Source organism: Salarias fasciatus, chromosome 17, assembly GCF_902148845.1.
Source record: "Salarias fasciatus chromosome 17, fSalaFa1.1, whole genome shotgun sequence".
Classification (NCBI taxonomy): Eukaryota; Metazoa; Chordata; class Actinopteri; order Blenniiformes; family Blenniidae; genus Salarias; species Salarias fasciatus.
In genome coordinates, this window is record NC_043761.1 from 14,970,479 (window position 1) to 14,984,072 (window position 13,594).

General features: G+C 47.2%; 1 protein-coding gene across 2 annotated transcripts; it reads right to left on the minus strand.

The window, feature by feature from the left end:
• Window positions 1–4,644: 4,644 nt before the first annotated feature.
• Window positions 4,645–11,337, minus strand: pfkfb3 (6-phosphofructo-2-kinase/fructose-2,6-biphosphatase 3). Of its 2 annotated transcripts, XM_030113322.1 has the most exons (15): window positions 11,081–11,337; window positions 9,348–9,473; window positions 9,113–9,209; window positions 8,958–9,024; window positions 8,790–8,864; window positions 8,645–8,701; window positions 8,402–8,526; window positions 8,107–8,314; window positions 7,862–8,008; window positions 7,674–7,778; window positions 7,454–7,583; window positions 7,242–7,369; window positions 6,978–7,160; window positions 6,831–6,853; window positions 4,645–5,520 (listed from the first exon to the last, which is right to left on the minus strand). In XM_030113322.1, exons 1-15 carry the CDS (start codon window positions 11,148–11,150, stop codon window positions 5,514–5,516), a joined length of 1,548 nt encoding a protein of 515 aa, XP_029969182.1. In that variant the 5' UTR covers window positions 11,151–11,337; the 3' UTR covers window positions 4,645–5,513. The 2 variants fall into 2 exon arrangements, with proteins under 2 accessions (XP_029969182.1, XP_029969181.1); XM_030113321.1 differs by lacking the exon at window positions 6,831–6,853.
• Window positions 11,338–13,594: the final 2,257 nt, after the last annotated feature.

Genomic DNA, 13,594 nt, shown 5'->3' on the forward strand with positions numbered 1-13,594 from the left:
GAAGTAAGCCGCTGCCGTCTAATGATGTCAGGAGCGCCGAGCCGCTGGCACGTCTCCTTCCTTTTCAGGTTTAGCTCTTTTTCAGTCAGATGACTAATCTGGTGCCTATTTGTGCCGGGCGGGAAGGAGATGATCCACTGCCAGCGACCTTCTGGATTCCTGGTTTGACTCCGCTTCTCTCTCTGCTGCAGCTGGACGAGGGAAAGTCTGGATGGAAAGTCCTCATTCACACAATAATGTTTTCAAGTGAAAACAAAAAACCTTTAGTGGTTTGGGTTTGCATTTACATGACAACAGACCCTGGAGCTGCTGAAAATGCAGTAAAATAAGTTTTTTTGTGACAGGAGCTCAGCGTGCAGCTGCAGGGAACTTCTCAGGCACATCACGTTAAAACAACAGATCTAAAGGGGGGAAAAAAAAGGTACACAGCTATGAGTAAACACAGTGGAGGAAGTTACACAACCACACTAAGCTCCCTCACTGTTACCATTCCAGTTCAAATATCACACACTTCAGCTGCAAACACCTCCCGACACACTCTGCTCCTCCCTTAAGAAGGCCGTCACTCAGTTCTCCTGGAAGGGTTCTTCTCCACTTTCACTCTTCTGATGTGCACAGTTTTTATGATCACTGCTTCTTTTGTACTTCATAACATAACTGAAACCTTGCCTTCTCATTTGATTGTCCCTGCATTCCCTCGTCCCCCGGTTTGACCCTCCCTTTTGTCCCCAGACGTCTCACGGCCCCCGCTGGAAGACAAAAGGAGATCTCACCTCCCAAAATCTGATAGTGCTGTATGCAGGGGAGGCTCTCGGTTCCAGTGTCATGCACAACAACGTCAGGAGATTTGGCTTTAAAGGGGGACAAAGAAGAAGAAGAGAGATGAAAGGGGTATTTTAGACTCCCTGCAGACTTCTCTGTCCGCAACATCCTGGTTTAAAATCCAGCTGTAGATCTCCGTCTGCCTGACCTCATCCGGGTGTTGATCTTCTCTGGGTTTAGTCCCAGAAGGATGCATCCATGTCTAAAAGATGCATTTCAGGACAAATTCTGCACAAAATATGGTTGTATTCTATATTTAGAATAAAGAATTGTGTATTTCCTCCATTTCGCACTGAAAATGAGTTAATTTCAGTGGGTTTTCTAGTGATGCCGAGTTATTTTTCCCTTTTTCTCAAGAAAACAAAGTTGGTTTCTTCAACATTATAAGATAAATTATGAATCGGAGCCTTTTAATTGCTTGTGGCAGCTTTGTAATGCACTGGTGGTCTGTCCAACTTATTTAGCACCACTATAAAGACATATTCTGCTAATGCCATTAACTTAACACCGTCAGTTTGGAATAAATGTAAGTTACTTGCACACGAAAGGGGTTTTACCAAGAAAAAGACTTATTCAAATAAAACACACTGTTGCAATTCTAGAGAATCGTTCCAGTAAAAACAGAAAGTGAAGTGACGAGGAGACGAGTTGCAGTAAGTTGCTCTTTATAGGAAACAGGTACTGAGTTTAAATCCAGTGTAAAACTGAAACTGGTCACAGACTTGACCCAAAACAAAACCAGTCCTCGAAACCTTTATCGTTCGTATGTTATTTACATTACGACCCCTCAAAGTGAAGGTGCCGTCTCATACTTTTATAATTGGCCGAACGATGACTCAGTACAGTAGAAATATGCAGAGGATCACGTAAAAGGGCTTTCCGTCCAACGGTGGCATAATCAGGGATAACGCATGGTCTATTTAATCTGCTCCGCTCCATTCAGGGCCTCGCTGAAAGACTTATCCTCCCCATTCAGGGCGAAAGCTCCCCGTCAATGCGCCGCGCACAAAGAGAGGGGGATGAGTTTTCCCTCCGCCGCACCGATAATGCGGGTGATGCATTCTCCACCAAACAAAACGCACCAGAAGATGATTCCTGGAAACCAGAAACAAAGTAGACTTGCAGGAAAATGAGGCCTTAAAAAGGTTTGTTGGATTTCTTTGGGTTGCAGCCTGTTGCGTCGAGCCGGTCTGACCTACTTCAGGCCTTCTTGGAATGTGTCTTCACGTCTCAAGGTCGAACAGGTGAACCCTCCAGTCACGAGCCCGACAGACGATGCGTGATCGCTGATTGCCGATTGCCAATAATCATAAAAGCATAAAGTTGTATCAAGTGTGGATGTTGCAATGCGGGCACAAAGGTACGGCGCGCCGCGCCACACACCACGCTCTGGGCCTCTCATTATGAAACAACGCATGTGATTTGTGAAAGTTTGGGTCACTGTGTCAGAATTTTGAGACAAAGTGACCTGATTTTATCCCTCGGGACAGAGAATCGCTTGTAAGAATGTAGCCGTACTGGATCGACTGTTATGAAATCAGTTGCTCGGCCCGGTGTGGACGGCGTTTCCAGTGTTTCACGTTTCCATGGTAACGCTTAGAAAACAATGACCTTTGACACAGACATGTCAGGAGCACTTGGTGCTGTTTATTGTCTTTTTAATGAAACCACACACACATGCCTGCAAAGAACAACACGCTATAAACAACAGCTGCAGTATATAGTATCTGTTTTTAATTGTTATTTTGCAGTCTGTCCATGTTCCAGCGACTCCACACGGGGCTGGCAGTCTGGAATTATATCAGCGAGAGAAATAATCTGTCCAGCGGGTCCCGGGTTGACCTTGGGCCCGGCTGGACATGCCAGATCCCTGCTTCGCCTCAATCGTCTCCTTTTAATGTGGCCGAGAATCCCGCAGAGACAAACACAGTTTATCTGATTGGATCTGTGATCTTACCCCCTCGATCGCGACCCCGACGCTCTCAGAGTTGCTCTCCACTGTTTTCTGTGCAGAAGCACAAAAGTCACATTGTCTCGGCCTTTTCTTGCATTTGCATGGAGACGGCAGACGCGTCTCCTTGTGAGAATGGCGGCTTTATAGCGTCCACGCGGGTCAACAGGTTCACTTTTGGGTCTGTCTCTGGCCGTGCGTGCACGCATAATCATAAAAATAAAGTTATTTTTAGTCTAAGTGGTGTGGGGGGAGCGGAGAGAGCCGTGCAGGCCGAGGACCAGCTGCTGAGTCAGCACAGTGGATGAGACACTCGAAAACCGTCCAAAAGCCTCCGCCGCTGAGTTTTTCAGCTCGTCTCTGATCAACTGGGCCAGCGTGTGATGTTCTCTGTGTAACCCGGCTGATTGGGATCGCACCCGCTCCTTCGTCAGTGCGGCATTAGACGACTATTTGTGGAGCCGCGGGCTTAGCGCGGCCTGTTAGCGCCGACCATTCAGAAGCCTGACGCAGCAACTCCTCTCTCCCACAGTGATTACACACTCACACACACACACACACACACACATGCCAGGATTAGAAACCCTTGCTAGAGGCAAAAAGCTGTAGTCACAACCTCACATTAAGATCACCACAGAGAGCAAAAGTGATGCGGAAAGACGCTCAGGCAGCTCGTGGAGTCAGAATGCAAAGCAGAAGGGAGTGCATCCGTGTGTGTGTGAAAAGCGGGCGGGCATGAGAGAGGCGGAGCGGCGAGTGGCGTACCTGACTGCAGCCACATCGCCTCTCTGCCCACAGAGCCAGCCCAGACTCGTGAGTCACTCCAGAGGAAATACCACGCTCATCTGGCGAACCCCGAGCCAGAGAGGAGATGAAGTGTTCCTGAATCTGCTGACACAAAGTCTAAATTTATATTTACAGGATTCCTATGAGTTGAAATGTCACAAAATGACCTTAACCAGTGACTGTTGAAGTTCTGATTTTTGGAATGAGACACTTCAGCGTGTCTCAGAACGTCTGCATTGAACAAGGCGCCTCGGCAGGACAAACCTGCAGCAGCTTCTCTGAGAAAACGGCCCTGGACATGAGCCCCAGCTGTGGGAGAGGTTAAAGGCCGGACACAGAAACGCCCTGCAGGTCGGCTCAGTCAACACTGGCGTGTGCTGAATGTGAGGGAGGATGCACAGAGAGAATGTTCCTGCTTGTTTTCCCCTGGGCGTGCACGCCACAAAAACATCGGCCTGCGATAGAGCGTCGACTCTGAAATTTGCCTGCAGAGGGAATTTGTTTGTTTACTCTGTGATGGACACAGACCTGCGACCGAAATCTGAATTGAGTTTATGAGATGTTATTGAATTTTGCACTCCGTTACATAAAAATTGGCTTTATGTTGAGACTGTAGTTATTTCCTGTAGCAACTGTTTTACTCTTTAGCATCAAACTGGGAATTTCTTCCTCTATGTGTGACTTCCTGTATTTGCGAGTCAGAGAGATGCAACTCTACCCACTTTCACTGCAACTCCTGGAAGAAGCGCGTCAGTGCGGGCCCGATAAGCGGCTCACGCCGCGTGACTCAGATGTCGGCTGAAGGCGAGCCGGAGGCCGCGGCTTCGCGCCATAAAAGGCAGCAGAAAGGAATGCTGTGGATATGAAGCCTCCACATGACCAGGAGAGAATGACACTGCAGCACTTTGCATTTTCTCTGAGTGAATTTATTGGTCCAGATCAAAAAATAAAATAAAACAAAGAAAAAATAATCACCTGTACAACATAGTCTGGTGCATAGTCCTCGGATTTATACAAGGCGCCTCCAAGCAATCAGAACTACATACAAATAAATAAAGAATTTATTAAAAACCTGTTTTTGTTTGTTTTTTTTTTTTTACAAAACAGAAATTTCAAGTATCTCAAGCAAACATTAACAAATCATTTCTCTGAGAAATTCCTTCTCCATTCAGTCCCGACACGTCGGTACAAAACGACTTACAGTGAAATCCCATCCCAGCCACACCGTATGTACACTAAACATTTACAGAGGAATTATTTAAAGCACGCAATCTTCAGAAAAACAAAAAACAAAAAGGACAGGTGCTTCAGTTTTGTGCGCAGCAGACAACGACAGCAAAATAAGAGTTTTCCCGTGACGGCCCGTGATGCGGCGCCGACACTAAACAACAGACATTCAACTAGTGAGAGTTAAGTTGTAATGATTCATGTTGTGTGTGTGTGTGTGTGTGTGTGTGTGTGTGTGTGGCATCAGGCTTGCGAAACAAGCACTACAGGCACTCTACGGCGAAATCAAACCTCCAATTATCACCGTGTGACATGACAAACACAAAAATAAAAACAAAATCAACTAAATGTTTCACCACTGTGCAAAATATCGCTTATTCGTAGAGCAGGTTCGCGTGAAGTAGTCGATCAAAGAGAAACATCCTTCAGTTACAACCACGACTTCAAGGTGGGGAAATCAAATCTGGAGATGAGTTACATGATCAATGATTCAACAGATTAGACGGTAACATTTACCTCAAAAATACAGATTTATCAAAAACGATTTAAAAAAAAAAAAAGAAAGAAAATCCTCCATCCTCCTTTGAACAGTAGTCGGCACAGTAACTCTTTGATTTGGACTTTTCCTGCTTGTTTCATGTTATTTAGAGTCTTTATTTTCTTGGCGATCCCCGCCGGCCTCACTGGCAGTGCTGCAGGACGTCGCGGCGGCCCGCCGAGCTCCTCCTCAGGTTCTGCGGACACACGAGAAACAGAGGCGTCAGCCGCGTTCCTCCCTTCACGATCACGCCTAACTACTGCCAACTGTTTACCAACAACACAACACAGCTAGCCAGCGCTACGGCGGGAACGCACCCCGGGGGCGAACGGCGGCCTGAACCGCAGGTTATGTCACCTGAGTTTTCTTGGGCGTCTTAATTTCCTGTCTGTTATTTTTAGAGGGTGTGGGAAGCAGCGGAGCGTGTGTGTGTGTGTGTGTGTGTGTGTGAGAGCGGGCTGCTGTGCCTGCTGCTCCGGGGGTTAATCCTCAGGTGATTATGAATGAAGCCTGGCGAGAACCTGCAGGGTTATTCATGCGTTTCCACCGCGCCAGCAGAAACGGCGAAGACGCCGCTTCGCTAATGACGGCTTTTAAATCGGGCTTTATGCCAGACACCCGCCGGTTTACCTGCCTCAACACACCTGGCTGCCTCAAAATGAGTCAAAACCCCAGGTACGTGGGAGAGATAATAACACGGCATTCAGGACAGTCAGGTGTGTTGAACCCAGGCATCTGAAATATGCAAACCGTCACCTCCCATCAACAGAAACACACACCGGCACAGGAATTCACCTGCTTTGGTTTGTTTTTTTTAAATCAAATGAGAATTTTCCTCAGGAAATCTCTCAAAGTCGTACCAGAATTTGCTGCCTCTTCATTTTAAATACAATAATTTAGTGATGAATTAAAGTAGATTATTTTAGTAACCGTGACGTGTGTGTGTGTGTGTGTGTGTGTGTGTGTGTGTGTGTGTGTGTGTGTTATCTGTGTGAGGCGTGGCTGCGGGCAGGACTACCAAGCGACTAGCGGAGCCGTGCGATTTACCTTTGAACGACTAAGAGCAAAACCACCTTTAGGTAATGAAGGATGGCGCGCCTTAAGGCGGCACGAGACCGAGCAGAAACGAAGCAGACACACACAAAAACAGGGACAGTCAGCCGTGAGTCAGCCGGAGGGGGGGCGGAGAGAAACCGGCAGATAGTAAAAGATGACGACACACAGGAATCACAGGAATGCTAAACTGGGAAGTGGGAGTTTCCTGTGAGCAAATATAAACACTGCTATTTTTTTTTTTCTTTTCCATCGCTTCCAGGAGATTTCCCATGAGTCACTCTGGCTCACTAATAGAGCGGTGTGTTAATATAAATCTGTCATCAATTGTTCATAGTCATGACAGGAAAAGTGGATTTCAGTATTCAGGAAGTTTGAGGAAAAGAAATGCTGGACAGCATGAAGAAACGAGAAGAGGAGGAAGAAACGAGCCTGAACTGAGCAAATACTTACAGGCAGACTTTGCCCAGCCAGTGCTGCAAGGAGCAGAGGAAAGGAGGAGAAGACGAGAAACGAGTGAGTGAAGAAGCATGCAGACGAAACAGGAAGTGTGTGTGTGTCAAGGAAGAGCAGAATCTCGAGTGCTTCCAGCGAGCTCACCTGTCCAGTGAGGGCGAGAGGCAGATGAGGAGGGCTGCAGAGGGCCAGCGAGGCAACCGGCAGGTTCTCGATGGGGGCTTCGTCCAGGTCGTCGATGCGGGGCTTCTTGATGTTGGACTCCGGGCTGGTCAGAGGAGTCACGCTGTTCCTTCTGATCAGGGTGCCGGGACCCCTCTTCACCTCCTGGAGGGGAAACGAGACATCCGTCAGACGCTGGGATCAAACAAACTGGAACGGCGGTTAAAAGCGGCTTCGGTCCGTCACCTCTGGTCTGTCCCTGTGGGTGTTCACCGCCTCCACGTTCAGAGAGATGGACTCCACTTTGCAGCCGTACGCCACCGGGGTGAGCTTCAGCACGGTGTGGAGGGGACACTTCAGGTAGGGCATCTCGTCTGGAGGAGACAGACGGAGGACTTCAGCAAACTCCTATCCGTAGCATTCAGGTTGCAGGTTTGTGTACGAAATGTAGCGCCGACCTGCACTCTTGTCCAGGAAATACGCCAGCAGGCAGCGCATGACGGCCTGGTGGCTGATCACCAGGACGTTCTCGCTGCGCTCCAGCTCCATGATGACCGGCTCCACGCGCTGGACCAGGTCCTGGTAGGACTGCATTCACAAACACACCACTTAGCACACGCTCTTTGCAGTTTGTGTGTATGTGTGTTTAATCGTTCGCGGATGATCTGATTTCAGTACCTCTCCAGCGGGGTAGCGGTAGTAGTATTTATCCTCATCTCTGAGCGCAAACTCCTCGGGGAACTTCTCCTTCACCTCGTCGTACGTCATGTCCTCACACACACCCTGAGGGGAGAGCGAGAGGGGGTCAGGTTTGTGACGGTGGGCGGAGTTTTGTGCCGCGGCGTCGGGAGGCGTTTCGCACTCACAGCGTCGATCTCGTTGAGGGCCTTCCACTGCTCGTACGGGATGCCCAGGTGCTCGGCGGTCTGGATGCTGCGGCACAGCTGGCTGGTGAACACCTTCAGGTCCTTCAGCTGCTGCTCCTCCACGAACCGGGCCAGGGCGGCCGAAAACTACAGCGGAGCAGAGCTAGATTAGCATTTCTTCTACTCGAGAGGTACTCTCCTCAGGTTTTCCTTCTGCATGATCTACTTCGGGGTCTTGTCCACACCTGTTTTCCCTGCGAGGAGAGTCCAGAGTCGCTTCCCAGACGCCCCTCCAGGTTGTCTGTGCTCTCGCCGTGGCGGCACAGGTAGATGGTCCTGGGCTGGACGTGGATGTTCATCAGGTAGTAGACGATCTTGCTCTGGATGTGGTCCTGGATTCGGTTGACCAGGAATCTGCGACCCACGTCTATGACCTTGATGAAGGAGAGATCCCTGGAAGGAGGAAACAGGATGTGGTGAGTTGAGCGTCTAAAGCCTCAAATGAGAGACGAGACTACAGCGTCAGAGGCGAGGATTTACCGGTCGTACTCATCAGGGTCCAGGGGCTGGTAGCTGGTTTTGTAACATTCGATCCTCCTCTGGAAGTCCAGCATGGCTTCAGTCTTGTTGCAGTCCCGGTAGTCGGGACAGGACACCTTCACCTCCTGTGCAGGGAGGAAGCGGGTCAGACGGCAGAGAACGCGCCTGATGCCGGAGAGCGGTGAACATCTGGAGCAGGTCAAAGGGTCGTGGATGCAGTGTGAGGTCGTGTCGGTCACTCACCATGATGTTGGACGCGATGACGCTGGGATCGTCGCACACAGACTCGATGAAGAAGATCTAGAGAGAAACAGGAGAAGCCGTTTCAGAGTGTTGCGTCACACCGATGTCAGGCTCTGGTTTATCCAGTCACTCGCCGGATTTCTACCTTAAAACTGTTCTCACTGCCAAACTTGAGGATCAGGTCTCGCCTGTCCCTTGTCGTGTTTGTGGCATCAAAAACCTGAAAATCGATCAAACAGCTTTGTGAGATGATGCCCTTCCATTATGTGGACAATATCTGAGAAAAGAGGGAGGTGCATGATGGGAAACCTACCGCCACTTGTCCTCCTTCGTCCTTCAAATAGGACTTGACGTCCCTCAAGGCTGCTAAGGCACACTGCCTGGAGGACAGAAATCATGCTGGTTACAATGAGGGTCATTGAAATTCTGCAAGTGTGTGTGTGTGTGTGTGTGTGTGTAGATACTCACTCCCTGATTTTCACAGCACATTCATTATCAGGCTTGAAGAAGTCGTAGGAGCTGTAGTTCTTGACCGCTTCCCTGCGGTACTCCCCTACGTTGAAGACTAAAGAGGAGGGGAAAAAAAAATAAGAACACAATGTCACAAGTAACATTTTGATTAAAAAAGAAGTTCTTTATCAGAACAAACTGTCAGTTTTTGACTAGCTAGGGAACAAGATGTATGAGGAGGAGGGTCTGGTACCTTTGGTGGGCATGCCGATCCAGTTGAGGTAGCGTGTGAGTTTCTTTGACATGTAGGTCTTGCCTCGGGCCGGCAGGCCCACCATCACGATGACGGTGGGCGGGTTGGCAAAGTTGGGGGCGCCAGCTGTTGAGGAGAGAGATGCATAATATATCATCACAACTATCCATGTTAACAAGGCTAGGAAAAAAAAAAAAAAAAAAGAGGTCAGTAGCTTCACCGTTCTCACGTTTCACTTAATGCTCTGCAGCCTACGATGAACCCGCTGACATCTTCAAAACATCCCATCGAGCACGCCGCCTGCCTTTTACTTCCACCTCGCTGTGCACCTGACCCACTTCTGCCACGGCGGCAGACCCAGCACGTGTCCGTTTCAGCGTCTAGCGTACAGTAACCCTGCTCCCCGGGGCCGACCGGAGGGTTTACGCTGCGTCCGCCGCCTCGGCAGGCCGCCTCATGTTACCAGGGACGGCTCAGGAATGTAGGGCACTGATTTTGCAGAGACAGTATCACACGCTCCTTACTGGAAAAGGCGGACAGCCTCGCTGCATGTCATTTTTATCTAGATTCCTCTGTGAATATCTGAGGAAATCGGTCATTGACTGCTGCAATTTGCCTTGAAATCACTGTGGCTAATCTTGTTTCCACAACACAGGAGCCACGTTACTGAAACGGAAAACAGATCAAACGAACCTCTGTGCATCACTTCTAATCAGGCTAATTAATTTAACTTGAACCACCTTGCTCCTGTCACAGCTGGCAGGATTTACCATGTGTACTTTCCACAACCACGAGTAACATTTTCAGTTTATTCACAGCTTTGCGACTAAGTAAAAGTCAATCCAGTGGCTCCCATGACGTTAAAACAGGATTCACCAGCAAGCCACTTATTCCTGACCTGGCCTTCTCTGCACCAATGCAATGTCAAATAACCGACAGTTATTAAAGGTTGAAGTTGCATTGAAAAAAAAAGTATAGAAGCACTTTCAGCACATACGTTCTGACAAAAATACACCCAAGTAATGTAGGATAGGGCTGCAATGTAGTGAGGTGGATGTAGAATGACTGGGTTCTGGCAACAGGAGAAATTATGAAGAGATCTGGATGGAAAATGTGAGAATATTGAATAAAAAGGTGAGTTTTAGCTCATTGTGCTTGTTCACTGGAGCTAAAAGAGTCCAAACCTTCTTCTTTTTATTACCTACTGACCGGTAAACATTCATCAGTGACTAATAAAGTTTAAGAGAGGATTGTGAACACAGATTAGATTTCTTTTATAACTTTTAATCAGTTTTAATCTGATTATCATCTTTGAATTGGATGGTGTAAAGTGAGAGTTCTCATTCCGTCCTGCGAAAACGGTGAAAGTACGAGCTTTCTCTCTCTGTAAAAAGATTTTCTGGGGTAGAACCGCTTAGAGAAAGTGTTTTTAGCCATTTTAAAGGCTTTTTTTTTTTTTGTCTAACTTTTCTTCCTCGCCTCGCTGGAGAAGCGCTTCGCTCACACGCGCTGCGCACGGACCAATCAGAGAGCGACTTCAAAGCGTCCGACCCCGGTAACCATGGTGACGCGAGTTCCATTTAAGGGGGATGGCCGTGACGTAAAGATGGAGACCACCAATGGATGGTTGAATGGATGGTTTAAATGACCAAAAATAAAATAAAATAAAATAAAATAAAATAAAATAAAATAAAATAAAATAAAATAAAATAAAAATAGGAAAAATGTTTTACCTCGTCGTTTGTCATCCTTGGAGGGAACCCAGATCTTTTGGATCCTGTTCTGCGTGAGCTCTCTGGGCATTCCTCAGGGCCGGAAGGAGCGCTTTAAGTCCCGACGTGAAGAAATAAAACTGACTCTTCTGAGGAACGAAGCGAACTGAGTCTTTCTGCGCTGAAGGCTGAAGACCGGAGCTTCTCTTTTCTCTTTTCTCTTTTCTCTTCCTCCTCCGCTGCTGCTGCTGCTGCTGCTGCTCAAAGCGCGTCTGCACGAGGCGAGGCCGGTCGCGTTAATCTGCCGGTCCGCGCACACATCCGCTATTTAACCCCGCCCGCGAGGCAACGTGACTGCGATGACGACATACGCGCACGCGCGCGCGCGCGCACACACACACACACACACACACACACACACACACACACACACACACACACACACACGCACGCACACAGCGCCTCTTAGCGGGGGATTTTATTTTTAGAAATAATGAAATATTGCCTCATTTTATCGCTCCTGATACTGAGCGACGGGGTTTTATTGTAAGAGTCATGCACGTTTAGGAAATAGTTCAGTGATCGTTGAATATTTCTTTTGTGGCTCGTCGAGGGAGAAAAACATTTGAATCACTGTGGTGATCAAACATTTCGGGACTGGATCCAAAGCGTTTTTGGAAAGGGAGGGACCCAGAAATAACTTAATACAAGTCTGATCATGATGGCTGCAAACATCTAAATCCTCTCTCTACCAGAGTGTCAGGCTATAGAGGATGATTTAATATTAACTGGAACAACAGGTTAGATCATTTTAACCCCAAGAAACAACGACTTTCAGTCATGTATGTTTTTTTTTTCTTTAATGATTATTAGGATGAGAAATGCATCCATGCCGAGTCGCACGTCCGCCAAGTTAAAGTGTAAAGAAAAAGTGAGAAAAGGTGTAAATTCCGGAGTCGGGGGTTGTTAAAGACCGTCCTTTCTTCTGGTTGCATCAGGAATCGGACCCGGAGGCTGCGTGCGGGGCTGCACATCCGCACCCTGCCTGCTGCCACTGACTCACGGTGTGGATGGTTATACATTACTCCATCTGTCCCTCAGCCAGCCGCACTGACTCCTCCTGAGGCACCGATGCTGGGTTCACTGTGAACTCCAGAAAAAAGAAAGAAGAAAAAAAATCAGTTTTAATGAAATGAGCTTTTTCCATCAGCAGCATCTTTATGGAAAAACAACCAAGGGCATAGTTTACTTTCATATGGGAAAAAAAAAACACTTTCTGCACATCAAACAAAACATTTAAGCTCAATTAAAGCAACTAAAATTGTGCTGACTGATCATCTATTTAATGAAGATGGTCTTCAGTTAATAAACGAAGAGTTTTTTATTATATAAAATCCCTGCAGCATCTGGAGATGATACTGATGCAGCATCCATTAGAGTAGATATGTTCAATTATCTCGAACTCACACTTCAGTGGATAAAATCAGTTAATTCATTCATGGACCAACAACAGAGACATGAGAAGACTGTTTCAGAGAGTTTCCGACTTTTTGGAAGAGTTTTGTTAATGATGTCCTTTAAAAAAGGTCTGGTTTCTCCCTAAGAGTTAAGCAAGTTAAAATAAATTTATCGTCAACCAAAGTAAGAACTATAGACAAAAAACATTTAGATAAGACATTGAGATGATTTGTAATTTCTCTTGAGATTTAATTGCCACTTGGAAATCCACTTGCTGTCATATATCTAATAATGTGCCAAGAATTCCTCAGAGTTTTTCTTATTTTTTTTCCTTTTTTTTTGGGGGGGGAGGGGGCAGACTATCTTCAAACACAGACACAATTTGAAAAGATTTATTTAGTCAGTGGGTTATAATCTCAGTAAAACAGACAACAGCAAATGAAAGAGAAAGAAAAATATGTAGGCCACTGAGGGAACGTACTCCTTTCAGCAAAGAGAAAGAAATGTCCCCATATATTGTTGAATTTATTGGATAAACCGGTGAAATACAGAATGTCTGCAATCCAGAGAGTCAGACGGAGGTCAGCTTGATTTCAGTGATGCGTCCCACCTGGAGAGCCGTGAAGCGAAGCCGTTGAAGGAGAAACACTTAAATAAAGCTCTTGGTTTAATTCGCTCTCCTCTAACTTCTGAAGGAGTTCTAAAAATAGGACTGCAGAGTATAAAGACTTGGTGTTCCTGTTATTGACCCAATCTGAGTGTTTCAGTATGAATCAAGACCCCACATGCTGATTACATCTCTCTGCTTTATTTGCAGCGTTGTCCTGAGCCGCAGAACAGATGAGGAGTTCATCGCTCGGCAGTAAACATGCTATAAAATATCAGTCCCTAAAAGCTTTCTGGCAGCCGGAGTGTGACGCGCTGAGGACACGGCGAACTGCTCCGCCACCGGCCCCTCTCTGTTTACTCTCTGGAACTGAACTCAGCTGTGAACCACTGGCTTTGGAAAAATATAGAAATCGTAAAAAGTGTAGGAACGTATTCAAAAGCTTGAACCCGCAATTTTTACACTGGGAA